Source organism: Chelonoidis abingdonii, chromosome 14, assembly GCF_003597395.2.
Source record: "Chelonoidis abingdonii isolate Lonesome George chromosome 14, CheloAbing_2.0, whole genome shotgun sequence".
In the NCBI taxonomy this organism is placed as follows: Eukaryota; Metazoa; Chordata; order Testudines; family Testudinidae; genus Chelonoidis; species Chelonoidis abingdonii.
Window position 1 is genome coordinate 18,008,556 of NC_133782.1, and position 16,760 is coordinate 18,025,315.

Here is a 16,760-nt window from a genome sequence, read left to right on the forward strand (position 1 = left end):
CCAACGGCATTGCCAGTGTCCCATTCATCAGGCTGGGAAAATTTATATTTACTATACACACTGCCACTCTAGTTGAGTCACACAGAACATAGCTAGCTGTATTCAGAAGTTTTCCTCTGTCCATGTTTGCAGCTCTGCCTTCATCATAGAAACAAGCTATGTGTCAAAGCACTGTGATTCACCTGCTCATTCAGCATTAGTATCCCTCAGACCGCCAACTTTTAGTACGGTAGGAGAGATTGATAATCATTTAATTATAACACAGGCCCCAGCTTTAACACAGTGACCTTAAATTAGCCTATCAACAGGACTTGAACTCAGTCTGAGTCTACTGTCATTTGCAACGATGTAACTTTGTTAAAGATAATAGAGTTATACAGTGCAAAACCAGTGAGGGAGGAGAATCAGACCCAATGTAAATAAGTAAGATGAATATATCTTTCAGTTCAAACCATGGACGTTGCTTTGATGGATACCAGGGTAAAAATATCATTTTCCTGTCTGTGATTTATTGTTTTTTAAGGGCATCAATACAACTTCCTTTCCTGCTCTCATTTGGGAGTCTGGAGTGCTCATTAAAATAAGTCTCTGTTGTAGCCCTTTTTGAACCAATTGGATCTTCTTTCCCTCCAAGTTTGCTAGTTATGGAGAATTAAGGAAAATGTTTCCCACAGGAAACATGCTTCATCTGCAGAGCATTTCCCACAGAAATGTAGGAAATCCAGCTGTCTAGAAGAGGTGCCGCCGTCATTCCCTTCTGTGTACTATAGCCGAAATGTCGTGTAGATGTTAATGTTGTGCTTCAAGAAGAGAGTCACCAGTGGTTGGTTAATGCCTGGCAGAGACATGTTTGTTTGCCCTTAGGGAGAGAGAACTAATTGCTTTTGCTATTCTACTTCCCCTTGCAGTGAGTTTGTATCCTGGCTCATGGAGATTGGGGAGATAAGCAAGTCGGAGGAAGGGGTCAACTTGGGACAAGCCCTGTTGGAAAATGGCATCATTCATCATGGTGAGTGCTCTGTATCGTAGCAAGCTGCCAGATCTTAGTAAGACGCTGGAGACACTGGTGTAAAGGCACTTGCAGTTGTTCACATGACATTCAAGCAGCTTCTCTCAATGTTTGCCTCAAATCCTCATTGTCCCACTGTGAGAGGGCATTTAACTCCTACTAGCATTAATGGGAGTTATACACATGAGGGGGCCACCTTTGTGGTAGTTGTGTCATAACATAATGACTCAGCATCCACCCTAAGGCAAGCCTGCATCTCTCCAATGACTGGCTGTGTGACAGTCTTGTGAAAATCAAGGCCATTTCTGAATCTGGGATTGGGTAACAACCCTAAGTGACATATGGGGGAAAAGTGACCCTTCAGTTTGCGACAAATGCATTATAGAGTAAGTGGATCCTTTCTCCATGCCGCTTAGCCATTTTACCGAGCAAAGGAGTAGAAGGACAGTATTCCAGGTGCAGTGCCCTCATCTATGACAATCTAAGCACTTTTGTTCCTTTGGGTAAGTGCGCTCTGAGGGCTAGATTTTGGATGCACAAACACCAAGTCGGCCATTTATGCCTGTAATTACTTGACTTGCATGTACCATCTCAGTAGTTGCACACACACTCACTGGCCCCAAAATTGTGTGTTCATTTGCACTTAGTATTTTTAAAAATCCAGTCTTGAGCAACAAGTCCTTTCTTGATGTCTGCTATGGAAAGCGAGAGAGGAGAGCCAAGTTGTGCAACTCAGGAAAAGACCAGAGGCTTGAGTAACAGGAGGGTCTGTGGCTGACTGAGTGTAGAGATATTTGACAATTTCCCTTGAAAAATGAGACTCAGCCTCAGGAGCTGCAGAAGTTAAGGAGTGTTTTCTCGTAGACACACAGTATTCTCCTTATGCCATGAGATTCCTAGCCATAGAGTGAGGTAGTAATGGGGGCGGGGGAGTATTTGTCCTTTCCAATTCACTTTCCAAGAGCATATCTTTTTAAAAGTGTTATGTGACTTGGTTGATGAAGCCCAGGAAATGTTCCTTCTACATGAAATCCTAGGACAGATTTTTAAGGTTTTGAGGCCTCTTTGTATGAGCAGTTGTGTGAGCATTTGCACACCTGACTTGTTTGAAAATATGACCCACTCCCTGTATTTCTAATAAAGCATGATTTTTCTCCTGTTTTTCACGCCCTTCAAAACCCAGATTTCTCCTGTTCTTTCCCATTCTTTTTCTATTGCAGAAAGCAGAATAACTCAGTCATGTACAATTTAAACAGCAGGTGCCCCAATTCTAGCCAGTACGTGTATGTGGCTGGAAAATGCTCCTCAAGGGAATAAGGATTTTATTCCTTAAGGTCTTAAATCACCAGTTGTCCACATTTCTGTGCAATCGCTAATCCAGTTTAAATAGGAGAGCTATTTAATGAGACTAGCATTGCTTTAGCACTAATCTGTTGGCATTACAGCTCAACAAGGGCTTCTTCCAGGTGATTATAACAGTGTTAAGAAATGATGTCTGCTGTCTTCTCTTAACCAAAACACAGGGAAACTTTTCTTTGCTGTGTGCTAATACAGCAACACCAGATTTCCCCATGCACATGCACTTCCACTGCCCATGTTCAGACACCTTCATTCATTTGCACTCACTATGGGCCCCTCTTTCAAAAAAGCTCAACACCCATTTAGGCAACAAAATAAGTGGCCTGATTTTCAAAAGTGCTCAGTACCCCCAAGCTCCCATTGTGTCACTGATGTCTTGTTTACATGCCTAAATAGAAACTGAGTCCTAATTGTGAGTTCTGAGTCCTTGAAACTATGACCCCATGTACATATGCACACAGATATCCCTTCGCATGCATACCCATACTCTACACACACACACTCTCAATCACTTGCACAGCACAAGAAACTGCATGATCCAGTATTGATATTTTATTACAGCTATCCAAGCTGCTATAGCTGACCACCCTGGCATTGGTCTGGAGGTTCTTAGATGTGATTTAGCAACTGTCCCAACAAAATCTTCCAGCACAGAGAAATGAAAACAGTTAAATATTACACTCCACCAGAGGCCCCTGACAAAGAGCAGATCCCTATGACTGTTTAAAATATTGCCTGTGTCTATAGCTCCTATTGTCACTGTCTCCTGGTGACAATTGGTATACTTTATAAAGCACCTTCAACCCTATTTTTAGCTGAGGAAACATCCCTTGTAATTAGGCTTTGAGTTTTACTGACATGAAAAGAGTCACAATATCCATCTCCTTATCTTGAATTGAGTTAAAACCAAATCACCACAATGTAGCCCCACATTAGGCAACGTGTCTTATCTTTTGTTTTTCACTTGGTATAATGTGACTGTTGGGAGAAAACTGCTGATTCTCCTAGCCTACCTGCCCTCCTCTGGGAACAGGACTTTGTGCAAGGCAGAACAGACTCATAGCAGATCACAGACTTGCAGGAGTGCTGAGCTTTGTGCATTTTATCACTTTGCTTCCTCCTCATTTCCTTTAATTCTGGCTCCTTTATCTGAGGCTGCTGGTGTGTAAGTGACAGCCTGGTACGCATAGCAGCGTACTAAAGGAGTTTCATCAGAACTTTGTCCTAACGTATGCTGGGCACAAAGGATTAAAGAGATCTCCCCACAGGACCCATTCTCAGATTCAGAAGTATCAGACCCAGAGCATGCAGACTCTCCATGAGGGAAGAGTCAGTAGCCATTACAGAGGGCATCAAAAATTCCCCATGTGTGAAAGGACTTGAGAAGCTTATGAATATGATTATATGGTGGGGTTGCCTTCAGTACCAGGAGACAGGACTTGAGGAGCCTACAGGTCTCTTCCAATCCTATGTTTTGTGTTCCTATGTCAAAATGGGACTGGATTCTGCAACATGGAACCAGCATCACCCTTTGAAATTTTATACGATCTTTAACATCCTGCCAAAGAGAGCAAGCAGCATTATAAACACCTGCGGGACAGGAAGTAGATTATAGGTAGTTCTGCCCCATATCCAAATAGCCACAAAAGAAAAATCTTTGTCTTCTAAGAGTGGGGCCCCTCCACTATGCAGCTCAGATGAAAACCCGGGACTAAACTGGCTCAGGCTAACTCAGTTTAAACAGCTTTGGCCAGCCAGTGAATTCCCATAGGTTGGCCAAACTGCATCTAAATTGAGCTAGTCTCAAATAGTTTTAAACCACAGTTTAAGTTAATTCATCAAGCACAGTTCCCAGCCCAGAATATAGGGCTTCAGAAAGAGGCATGGGGCTACCAGCTAGTTTTAGTCGGTCATATGACTCTTTAGAGATGACAAGGATGACTGAAACTGCTCACTCCCCTCCTTCATCTCTACCTGCTGCTTTGGTTGCTCTGTTCCCTTTCCCTTCTCCTTCCTCTATATTTGCTTTCAGTTTTGGACTCATCTTTCCATTTGAGACGTGTCCCTATCCTCAGTGAATCATATTCTGCTTCCTATGCTCACCTCAAGTCATAATTATAATACAGCATGAACCAATAAGATCTCAGCTGCACCATTGCAGAATGGCTATTTTAGCAAAGTAAGTAGTGTCTGCAGAGCACCATTTAATTACATCAGTGAGCCCATTAACACTTTATTAAAAACCAGTGCTCTGGTAGAAGAATCCGTCCAACATCTGTAGTTCATCTCACCAGTATGCTCTCTCCTTTAGGAATTGCAGCAGATCCCTATGTCAGAGCCTTGGGCCTCTGCAAAAATCATTTCATTCATGTTAAAAATGACTGTTGTAGGGTTACAGAATCTGCAAGGGCCTGGTTCAAAGCCGATTGAAGTAAGCGGAAAGGCTCTCATTGACTTCAATGGAGCTGGTTCCAAAGCTGTAAACAACTGAAACAGGTTTGATGGAAGAGAACAACATTTTGCAGGGTATTTTACTTGACTGAAATTGCAACATTTTGGAGAACCATCCCTTTGGGGCCAGACATTCAGAAATGTATCTGTGAAAGGTATACACAACGGCAGGACTGGTAATTATGAGTGTGCAAACCTGACAATGTGAGGCTTCGTCATCAGAGGGACTGTAGAAAATGATAGATTCTTTGCGAGCAGAAATACTGTGCTGTCATAATGCATGGCATGGGAGGAGGCGTAGACTGATTACTTATTAATTACTGCTCTGGTTGTTTCAGTTTCAGATAAGCACCACTTTAAGAATGAGCAGGTGATGTACAGGTTTCGGTATGATGATGGAACGTATAAACCAAGAAGCGAATTGGAAGATATCATGTCCAAGGTACTCGATCTCCCTTGCAGGTTGGAGCCTGATAATAACTCTGAATAACAGTTATAAAAAGTGTCTTTTTTACATCTGTTTGGCCATGACCAGCACTATAGCTCACTGTCCAAAGCTAGTAAAACTACTAATTTGTATCATTCTGCTACCATGGTAGTGTAGGAGACATTCTCCCTCTCATTCCTCATCTTGCCCACTTTTCATGCCATTTTGGATTATTCTATTGATTAGGAGAGAAAACAAGGCCTAGTGATAAATTATTATTATTATTTACATACATCATGGTTGCACCCAAAGCCCCCAGCCAGGATGAGGGTGTGAATTCTGTAAAAACACAATAGGCTAATTTATACTAGCCAAAGCCTCCTTCCAGTTTAAGAAGAGAGGTGATGTAGCAGTGGTGTGTAGATATTTAGGTTTTTTTTCTGATACTTACGTATATTTAAGGTGAGTTCCAGTGATCCTCATCTGCCCCTCAATCTGTTACTAATTGGCTGGTTTCTTATGGCCTTCACTTCAGAGGTGGTTCTTGAGGAAAGGTCAGGAGGAGAAGAGGGGTAATTTCATGGCTAAGAAGCAGCATAGAAGAAGCTGAGCTGGTTGTGTGAGAAGCTGATGTACAAGGCTGCTGTTGCTGGCAGAGCAAAGGAGGTGGGATGACACACTAAGAGACAAGTGTGGAAAAGCTGGCAGAGAGGTGAGAAGGTACTTGGAGGTGAAGACAAGAAGCTCACACTTGGTAAAATGAAACTAGGGAAGCCAGCGAAGGGGGACTCAAACAGCGGTGTGATTCAATCAGAGTGATCTCAGCAGCTGCAGTTTGCATAGGATGGAATGGGGGTGGGTGCTGGAAAGGAAGATGTTAGAGGTAGAGAGCAGAAGTGAAACCTCAGTGCCAAGGATAGGGGAGAGATTGTTGGAAGTGGAAGGGGAAAGCGAGGAGAAGGAGAAGAGTTTCTAGAAACATTTTATCAGTCTAACTCCCGATGAGAAGATCTTGTCCAGGGCCATACTACTATAGCTCCAGAGCTGCTATAGCTATTCAATATGGTTTTTAAAAAACTCTGGATCTGGTGCATAATTATAAAGCCACATTTGTTTTGTTTCTTAGGGTGTGAGGCTCTACTGCCGACTGCATAGTCTTTACACTCCAGTGATAAAGTAAGTTCAGCTTGTCTGTTGTGTCTGTCTTTCTTAAGGGGATAACATGCTGCCATTTGAAATCTTCTCTCTTTCTCCCTATAACTTGTAATGAAACAGTTTGCTCAGTTTATCCAGGCTCCTTTGCTACCATCCCATCTCCACAGCTGTAATTAGCAAAGGTGCTTCTGTTGAAAAACTGTAGAACTGAATTCAGGAAGGCTGGTATCAGGGCCATTCTGGAGTCTGCTCTCTCTACCCATTCATCACAACCCTTAGCTTTAGAGCATTTATTTACCCCAGGTATATTCCTGAGTTTGGGGTTAGAGTGGGCATATTAATAAGTGATGCCTGAATCAGGAGAGATCATGGAGGTGCATCTGTTGCTGTTGCTTGTTGCAGGCAGTATTGTTTGTTTTGTTAAGTTATGTAAACTTACTCAGAAGCTGAAGCAATGGTCTCATAAAAAACCATGAAGGGATAAGTCCTGACTTTGGCAAAAAACTCCTACTGAATTTGGCAAGAGGATAGCCTGGATAGGGGCTTTGGAATTTGACCTTGTGTAAACAAATATCAGCTCAAGGCATAGAACGAATCGAGGTGCACCAGTTAACCTGCTTCCAAGACATGGGATTTTTAACTCTTAATGCCTTAATGGAACGTCCAGATCCACAATTACTGAAGACTGTGTCATGAGCCTATTTGAGGTTTGGAATGAACCATTTGGATGTCCTGTTCTGCTGCCCATGGTTGAGAATGGGACATTTTCACTCACAGGAACTTTCTGTTTTAAGGTTCATACAATTTTGATGACAAAGAATAACTCCTAGGAAAAACAAATATAGGGTATGGTTGGAGTCCCAATTTGATCAGAGTTGACCTCCTGTCTCTGAGTTGCTCAGGAGATGTTCCAAGGCAAAAGATACTTTTGGCATGACAATGCTCTATCTGCAGAATGGACACACTTAATCATAATTCTGTCTAACTGAAGAGACAATTACCCTGGAGGGTGATGCAGCTCTGAGTAGGCAAAGTGGCAATGTGTGTGTGTTTGTGTGTGTGCCTCATCCATTAAGAAAGTAATTCATATGTAAAGCGGAAAAAGTTAATAGTAATGTGAGCCAAGAAAAAACATCCCTGACCTCAGGGTCCCTACAACATCAGATGGATTGTGCTGGATGCAGCAGTCTCATGAGATAATGATCAGCAAGGAAGAAATAACCACCACGAGTCCATCTCGTGCCATTTTAACAATGCACCATTTTTGCTACGAGGAGATTCTCTAGCCATCCTTTTATTTCAAAATTAATCCAAGTTTATGATGGGATGGAATTAAATGGAGTATGACCTGGTACTGTGAAAAATTACAGCCACTGAAAACTTTGGGCTCCCCGTGGATAGACTTACACCTTCAACACTCTCAGACTCTTCTTTGAAGCCCACCGTCCTTCAAACAAACTCTTCTTAGCATCGGCCCAGGGTGGACTGATGTCTTCCACTCCTGAATCTCTGATCCTCCTGCTTAATGACAAGTTTCAGCCTGTCCTAACAGGCAGCAGCCTGGCACCTTTCAGCTGTTCGTTGCCCCAGTACCCACCTGTACTGCCTTTCAATCACTGCTCTGTCTGGCATCTTCTGATCCTACCATTCCTGCTGTCATAAGCTCCTGGTTGAAGAAGCCCACTTTTCAGAGCATGCTTAACATTCTAAGAAGCTGGGAAACCTGCTGAAATTGGAATATCTGGGTGTAAATGCCAAGAAGTATTGTGGGGGAAACAAGAAGTCCGTGATTTTATGACTCTGTGGATATTCCCTCCGTCACAACCCTAATCCGTTCCCTTTACTGAAAACACACTGGCCTCAACACAGCATCTGCCTTTGCAGTTTGTTCCCATCCACCAATGATTTTATAAAGCCTTGAGGCAAAATATGATGGTGCCCCACTAGCAGCAGAGCATGTCTTATTTTGGAGGGTGTTGCCTGAACAGCAAAGTATGTGAGGAGGGCATCTAAAGAGGAAATTGTTAGATTTGTGGAAGACTGGCAATAGATGATTGACCAGCTAATGATGGTAAGGCTCATAGCAGAAGTATTTGTTTATTCCCCTGGCACTAGTGTGTGAGTGGTAGACAATACTTCCCTGTGTTATGGGAGCAGTAGGTATCATGCTACTTTAATTTGTCTGAGGCAGGGCAACTGGCTGCGATTCAGGCGTTCACACAGATATGTTTCCATATTTTGGCCATCACCTGCAGCTGATGTGTCAGTGAGTTTAGGTCCAGACATCCTTCCTGAGAAGCATTTAACTGGGAGCAATGAGCAACTGGGCCTTGGACCAAGAGCTCAAAGCCAATGAAATGTTAGTCCTTTCATCCCAGTGTCAAAGCTTTCCCTGTACACTGCTGTCCAACATTAAAATGCGAGGAGCTACCTCTCACAATCTGGAAAACCCTATTCATTAGAGCTCAATATTTTCATGCTCTGCTTTATTATTCTGACATTTCCAAGCACATTTGCTCATGATAAGTGTGTGAGAGGGGGAAGGTGCCCACAGAACTCCCACAGCTTTGTGCTGGACTTAGTGCATTACTGGAAACCAGGCCAAAAAATGTGTGTAAACACTATGGAGAAAGCTTTTGTTCTGAGGACACACATTTCTGGAAATGTCACGTTATTTCTTCAAGTTCTGGAAGTGCTACTTCCCCTTCTAATTTCTTACTCTCTGTGTCATGCAAACATGCAGGCTGGAGTTATTTAAAACAGCCAGACACAGCACAGTCGCATCTGTAGGTGACCAGTAAAGGAAAAATGTGGGTAGGGTGAATTTTAATTTTAGATTTTTCTTCTTTGTCTTTAAAAAATCTTTTGTATAGTTTGGTGCTAATGAAAGGGGCTGAGTCAATAGCACCAGAGAGTAAAATCTTCTCTTGAGCTATAGAACAGGTTTATCCTGGCAGTAGCTATGAAAGTTTCTCCCGCAAAGCTGTGCCAATGGACCTCAAACCTGAATTGGAAGGACCACCTCTGGGTTGAGAGGGGAATTCATCCTCCGTGGCCCATTCAGCAGTTGGCCTCTCTGCTGAGACTGCCAACAAGAGCAAGCCAATTAATGCAAATTATCTGCAGTAATGGCTTTTGCAATGTGGGACAAGGAATTGGATCAAGTTCACCAAACTCATTTCACCCAGGCCAGTGAACAGCCATAAAATGGAAACAGCTTTCATTCACTACTGCCCTGGGATGCATTTGATCCAGTGACCTAAAGGTAAAAGGCTTTATATCCCAATGTCATGAGCCACCTAATCCCCCTTGCTTTAGAGACTTGAGACAAATTTATTTTCATAAAGACCCAAAGCATCAATTATTTCCATGATCTTGGACCTGGAATGGACAAAACCTCTAAGGAGCAGTGAGTTATAAACATATTTTCTTTGTCTCGGGAATGGTGCTGCAATAGATGAGAGCAGGAGTGTAGAGGTGCTGGTCCATATTAGAAATCCTAAGTACTGGCAGTTATAAAAAACACTGTATTTGACCTCTTCTCCCTGGATATGGTGGGAAACAAAATCTAAATGCCAAGTTTCAGAAAAATGTGGATCTGAAGCTGAACATGTTGTTGATCTGGAATATGTTTCTCATCCAGGCTGTGAGATCTTCCCTATTTTAAATCTTGGTCCTTTCTTCTAGAAGAACAGAGTAGCTTCTACTTTTTAAAAATTTTATTTAATTTAGTTATGATGCTACACAAAACCGGGATGGTCTAGTTGACCTCATAGGTCTTTCCCATCTATAATTCCTTTTCCTGCAAAAAATACAGATTGTAATAATTTACTCATTTATCCAGCCTAATCAAAATGTGTACATTTTTATACTGATGTTTCTTATTTTCTTTGACCTAAGAGACCGAGACTACCACTTGAAGACCTACAAATCAGTTATCCCTGCCAGTAAACTAGTGGATTGGCTGATTGCACAGGTAGGAAAATGTAGATAAATAGTATTTATGTATATTGCTGTCATGCTATTATTGACAGCTTCTGAGTCTCAAATGCCTGTTCTCACTTCCTGGTGACACTGTAAATAAGAAGAGGGCAGAATTATCTCCTGTAAGTGTAAACAAACTTGTTTGTCTTAGTGATTGGCTGAACGAGAAGTAGGACTGAGTGGACTTGTAAGCTATGAAGTTTTACATTGTATTTTTTTTAGTGCAGTTATGTAACAAAAAAAAATCTACATTTGTAAATTGTACTTTCAGGAAAAAGAGATTGCACTACAGTACTTGTATGAGGTGAATTGAAATATACTATTTCTTTTGTTTATCATTTTAACAGTACAAATATTTGTAATAAAAAATAATATACACTTTGATTTTAGTTACAACAGAGAATACAATGTGTATGAAAATGTAGAAAAACATCCAAAATATTTAATAAATTTCAATTGGTATTCTATTGTTTAACAGTGTAATTAAAACTGTGATTAATCACGATTAATTTTTTTAATCGCAATTAATTTTTTTCTGTTAATCGCGTGAGTTAACTGTGATTAATCAACAGCCATAGAACCTGACTCTTCCTTACATAAAGACCCCTTTATTTTAAGTTCTCATTGATGAAAAGCACTATACAGGAGCTAGATATTATTATATTACCAAAGTGACGTAAAAGGGCCTTTGTGTAAATGAGCATCAGGCCTAGAATGTTCTTCTTCAGAAAGGTTCTCTCCAATTGCATTTGACATCTTTTTACATTAAGGAAACAAATGTGATTGAAGACACACTGTGGGACCCCATTTATCAGATGAAACAGATGAAGGGGGGGGCTACCTATTCCTGCCTAGCAAAGGCAGAAGGAAAGCAGGCAGATTAGAGCTCAGGTTGTTGAATCTGTTCCATGTGGCTTAAAGGGTCCATGGAGAATGGGGGAAAAAGAAGCTGTGGTGGCCAGAAGGGAGCAATTTAATCAATATAATGCAGCCATGATTGTAGTTAATCACAGTTCTGTAGGCAAGAGGATGACTCAGAGGTCAAAATAAAAGGTCAGTCTTAGGTCTGGAGAAAGTGAACTCATTTTTTCCCCTCCTTTTCCTCATTCTGTTCGGTTAATCCAGCCTACAGGTTTGCTGTTCACTGAATTTTCCTTTACACTTCATGCATTAGGCTTGAATCATCTGTTATATAGAGGCTACATTGATGTGTGTGTGATACGAGAAAAATGTCTGGGGTATTCATTTAGTTAATAGGAACATGGTCAACATTTAACTTCTGCATCTTGGCCTTGGCCCAATTCCCATTCATGTCATTGGGGACATTCCTTTGATTCTAGTGGGAGTTGGATTGAGTCCCAAATTTGCTAAATTAAAAATAAAAAATATGATTTTTTTTTCTAACTGGTGGCACTACAAATTCTGCCATGGATATAAAAATCCAGCCGGATTCTTCCTGCTACTTATGTCATTCCTTCCTTTATGAATAGGTCCTATGGAACTTAGTAGTAAATTTTCACTTTTCTATCGTTTTTTTTAACTATCCCATAGAATTTAATAGAAAATTGCGTCCATGCTATGGAAACCTATAGTATGGTACAGAAACATATAGAAAGATGATTATTTCCTATTAAATTCTGCAGGTATTTGATTAGTTTCTCTAGAACTCTAATGCACTTCTGTAGAATTCCATTAGGACTTTTCTATAAGAGCAGTAATAAAGATTGTGTAATTAGAATTTAGCTGGTGGCCTTGTGCATTAAACAGAATAGACTCCCAATTGCTCTTCCATAGCTGTGTTGGCTCCACGGGAATGGAAAGGTGTTTGTATCAATAAAGCAGATGCAACTTTCAGGCATTGAGGGGAGCATATGCAGCATGTTGAATGTGGGGGTGATGCCACTTTTATGTGGCCACTTTTCTGACTATAGCTATGCTGTAGGATTTTATTGTCCTTGTGATTTCTGACTATAGCTACACTGTAGGATTTTATTGTCATACGTGCTCTGCAATCATGAGAATAACAGTCAGATTTCCAGTCAGACAGTCTTACAGAGAGCAGCCTTCCTATGCACTTGCTTGGAATCCTCACCCCCAGATTGAACTGTTATCTTACAACTGGTCACGCTTTGGATCTTCTACCTAAATATTTAACAGCTGATTTCAATGGGAGCTGCTGGGTGCTCAGCCCTTTGGAAAATCAGTCCACCTTTTAGTTACCCAAATATGCCCTTAGGAATTTAACTTTAGGCGCCCATTTTTGAAAATCTTGGTTGTGGTGTCTAATGTGATTTCATAATTAAACGCATCACAGAAAAGAAAAAATGGAAAAAATGCACTTTCTGGTTCTGACAAACCCTCTATAGTCAGGATTTTAAGCAGAAAATCATGGTTTGATTTAGAAATGTTGTACAAAAATAGTGAAAACTATTGTTTCCTTTAGATTCAATGACCCAATATAGTACTTGAAGGATGGCATCTGCCTTCTGTTTGTCATTTTGACTGGAAAAGTCAGGGGGATCTTTCACTAATAGAAGAGCCTGTTTTTCATTTCCTTGGCCCTCACAAATATTCTAAAGATTCAGCAACACAAAAGAGTAAAAGCTTTTTTCCTATAAAAGAAATGATATTTTAGCCATCATTTGAGATCCTAAACCCTGCCTCCTACTTGGAGAATATTATATTTTCTTGCATCTGTCAACAGTCAAGCTGAATTTGGTCTTGAGCGACACTTAGCTATCTGTACATTTAACCTGGCATTTAAATTTGATAAATGCAACAATCCCTTGTGTATCACATGCTCTCAGAATCTGAGCCAACATAGAGCCTAACTGCCTGATTATCAGAGATGCTGAGCACTATTAGCTCCACTGACATCAATGGGACTGCAGATGCTCAGCATCTCTCACTATCAGACCTATTAAATTGTGCAACTTGGAATACTAGTAATGCATATTCAGTATCAGAGAGTCTTTGTGTGAGAGAGGGACGCTGTGGGATTTCCATAAGCCTGGAGATTTAATACAGAGCTTGCTTGACTTTTCTGTTAGTTATTTTCTGCTCACAGTGGCTGGATTTGGTCTCAATCATCTCCCATTCTGTGTCTAAGGTGTGTTCTGTATTCAACACTAGAACACAGTATTAGCCATGACATTGGAGGGAAAAACATGGCTGATGGGAGATGGGGTATTTATGTCTCATCCCATGGCATGGGGCTAAGTCCTGGAAAATGAAGACTTGTAAGAAAGCCTGTGTTGGGTTTTTCTCCGGTGACCCTCTGTCAGGAGAGGACTTCAGTGGTCAAGCCTGAAAGGACAAATACCTGCTCCAGCATCAGTGTTTGCATGGAAATTTATAGATAATCCACTAAGCATTCATGCAGGTGAACGGCTGGATCCTATCACCTTCATGTTCCAACCTCATCTACCTCCCACTGACAGCTGGCTGAGAAGAGATGAATACGGGCCCTTCCCATAAGAATGAGGGCTGCTGTAGTTGATGGAAGCTTAATAGCTGTAGCTGTGAGGAAAAGGCTCCAACAATCATTCTTGTGCTTTCTTCTGTACCACTATGAGCTGGTCTGTAGAGGCCACTTCCCTGAACTGATCTGTAAAGGCCACTTTCTTCTCCTCCTTCAAATCCCTGCTCAAGATCTGGTTCTATCTTGATGCAAGAAATTAGCCAACTAACAATAGCTTGGTATTGAGTGGCAGTTAAGGAAGGGTGAATGAGGCTCTCACCCATCTTTATAATCCCCAATCCTGGGCCAAGCTAAGGGCCAGTTTAGGTTCCAGAGAAACTCACAGCAGCTTCTGGACTTCTTTAAGTCTCTTCTCCCGCCTCCCCCCCGAAACAGCCCCCAGAAGGCCATTCGAACTGCAAGACATCGGCATAATGCAAGGGCCATGTCCTTTTCCCTTGGTCACTCCCCTTAACTTGGTAGGGGGAGGGGGCCACAAAGTAGGTGGTGTAGGCTAGCTATGGTGACCCTGTGCCACATAGGGATTCTCTCATATGAGGAGGATGTTCAGATGGTTGGTTTTACATCCCCTTTGCCTCACCAAAGGCGTGTGAAGAGACTGTAACAGGGGCCACAGGCTGAGCCTTGTAATTGTAGATTCTAGACCTATCCACCCTCCTTTGTATGTTGCTTTGCTTCTTAGACTGTAAGCAGGGCAGGGACTGTCTCCTTAGGTGTGCAGACAGCACCTAGCACATTGTGGGTTCTACTGTAATGCAAATAATAATCACCATCCCAAGACAGAGCACCAATGAGAGCATCCCAAAGAGAGTGCTGGTGGGATGCTAAAGAACAGCTCCTTTTGCTCACAGGTAGAACTTTCACGATGGAGGTGTGTTTGTGTGCATCTCTGGGCATTTCCTTCTCTAGTGTGGGAGTGATTCTCAGCTAGTGTAAACTGGCATAGCTCTATTGACTTCTTTGGAATGACGCTGACTTACACTAGCTGAAGCAAAGATTTTCGTAGGCATGTTTGTAGTGGACAAACCATCCCTTCTGAAGCAAAGATTTTCGTCAGCATGTTTGTAGTGGACAAACCATCCCTTCCTGTTAATTCCTCCATTCTCTCCTCCATACCATCCTTTCCTCTGTCTTATCCAAAGCCTTTCTCTATAATTCAGCTTCCATAAGCAACATACTATCTGCTTGTACATGTAACAGAGGGAAATAAGCATCTTCTAGGCACAGAATTTCCTTAAAGTTACTGAGGAGGTGCTGCTAAGTCAGCTCAGGCCATCAGAAGACCACATCTGCAGCGGCAACTGAGCTGGCAGCAAGTAATTTGAGGATCTGGGCACCCTGGAACTGAAGTGTGTGCCCTCCTAAAATGGGAGCATTACTTCCCCAGGCTTCCCAGCCTAGATAAGGATCTGAATTGGAATGGAGCTCTTGCAGCTCCCGTTGACCTGAATTTGACTTCAGTGTGAGCTGCAAGTGCCCTGAAAATAACAAAAGAATATGCAGAGGTGGGAGCATTCCTGATCAATCTGCAAAACTGTGCAGAACTGCACCTTGATTTTAAAAGAATGACAAGCATCTGCTGGAGACTACATTGGTACTGACAAAAATCGATTCACTTGTGGCCTGAGTTAGAATTTTAATCCAGAGCGCCAGGGATTACAGAGGCTAATCTACCAATAGTTGGTCCACACTCCACCTGGAAAACATTAAGTGGTAATTCTAGGAAAGGAGGTATGAAGGTAAAAGGAAGAATGTAAAGCAGAATGCTGTTACAAAGATCATTCTTCTAGCCCATTGCTTTGACCATGTCACTCCTCTTTGAATCCCTCCACTGGCTCCCCCTTCTCTAGTGCATCAAACATAATCTACTTGGCTTCATTTTCAAAGCCCTCCATGGCCTATCCCTACCCTGCCTTTCATCTTTTACTCATTATTGAGATGCAGACTCTCACCTCTGATCACAGGTGCTGGAACTAGAGGTTCGGGGAAGGGGGTGCTGCAACACCCCCTGTTTTGAAGTGGTTTCCATTATATCCAGGGTTTACAGTTTGGTTCAGTGGCTTTCAGCACCCCCACTATAAAAATTGTTCCAGCACTCCACCTCCGATTGGCTCATGATGTCACCCTCCATCACCCTCTTGTTAAATTTCCAAACAGGTGCCTTTGTTCTCTCTCCCATGGTGCCCCTCGTGCTTGGGAGGAGCTCCCTGTAAACATCCCCAAAACTAACTCATCCTCCTCCTTCAAAACCCGCCTGAAAATTCTCCTTTACAGTGATGTCGACAAAAAAACATAGCCATGGTTTGGCCTCTAGTGTATTGAGAGCACTGCCTACCACGCTGGCCAGTAGTGTCTCCTTATACGCCCATCTGTCTGTCTCTATCTGTTGTCTCTTGATGTATACTTAGATTGCAAAGCCTTTGGAATGTCTTTTTGCTCTGTATTTGTACAGTGCCTAGCACAGTGGGATCCTGATCCATGACAGGGGCTCCTAGGTGCTACTGCAATACCAATAATCACAAAGGGATATTGGGCCTTATTCACCACTGTGTTAGCTCATTGTTTCCCGGGGAGTAGCTCCATTGAGGGCAATCCATTGATTACACTGGCATGAAACCAGAGTAACATGGTGATATGTTGAGTTTCAGGTGCAGTTTCTGCAAGACACACATCTAAAATTATATGTAGAATGTTAAATGTCTCTCTTGAAGGTTTTTTTATTACTGCTCTTATTGCAGTTGGAGGAATTGCCAAATACTATTTGGAAATATGCACAGAGGATCCAAATGCTCTATTTTTAGTTACCTCCTAAATTGAAAAGGCGCTGGTTTTCAGGAGATGTGATCTGAGGCCACGCTAATGTCATCAGGAGTAGCCAAGTTTGTGTTAGAATC

The 16,760-nt window shown here is 42.0% G+C and overlaps 1 protein-coding gene across 3 annotated transcripts in view; it reads left to right on the forward strand.

Annotated features, from left to right (window-relative positions):
- Window positions 1-16,760, forward strand: part of PREX1 (phosphatidylinositol-3,4,5-trisphosphate dependent Rac exchange factor 1) — a 227,157-nt gene that overhangs the window by 149,948 nt on the left and 60,449 nt on the right. For all 3 annotated transcript variants that reach the window (XM_032767342.2, XM_032767343.2, XM_032767345.2), the window contains exons 11-14: window positions 909-1,009; window positions 5,158-5,261; window positions 6,373-6,422; window positions 10,302-10,377. In XM_032767342.2, coding sequence (XP_032623233.1) covers window positions 909-1,009; window positions 5,158-5,261; window positions 6,373-6,422; window positions 10,302-10,377 — 331 coding nt within the window. The remainder of the gene's footprint in view (window positions 1-908; window positions 1,010-5,157; window positions 5,262-6,372; window positions 6,423-10,301; window positions 10,378-16,760) is intronic.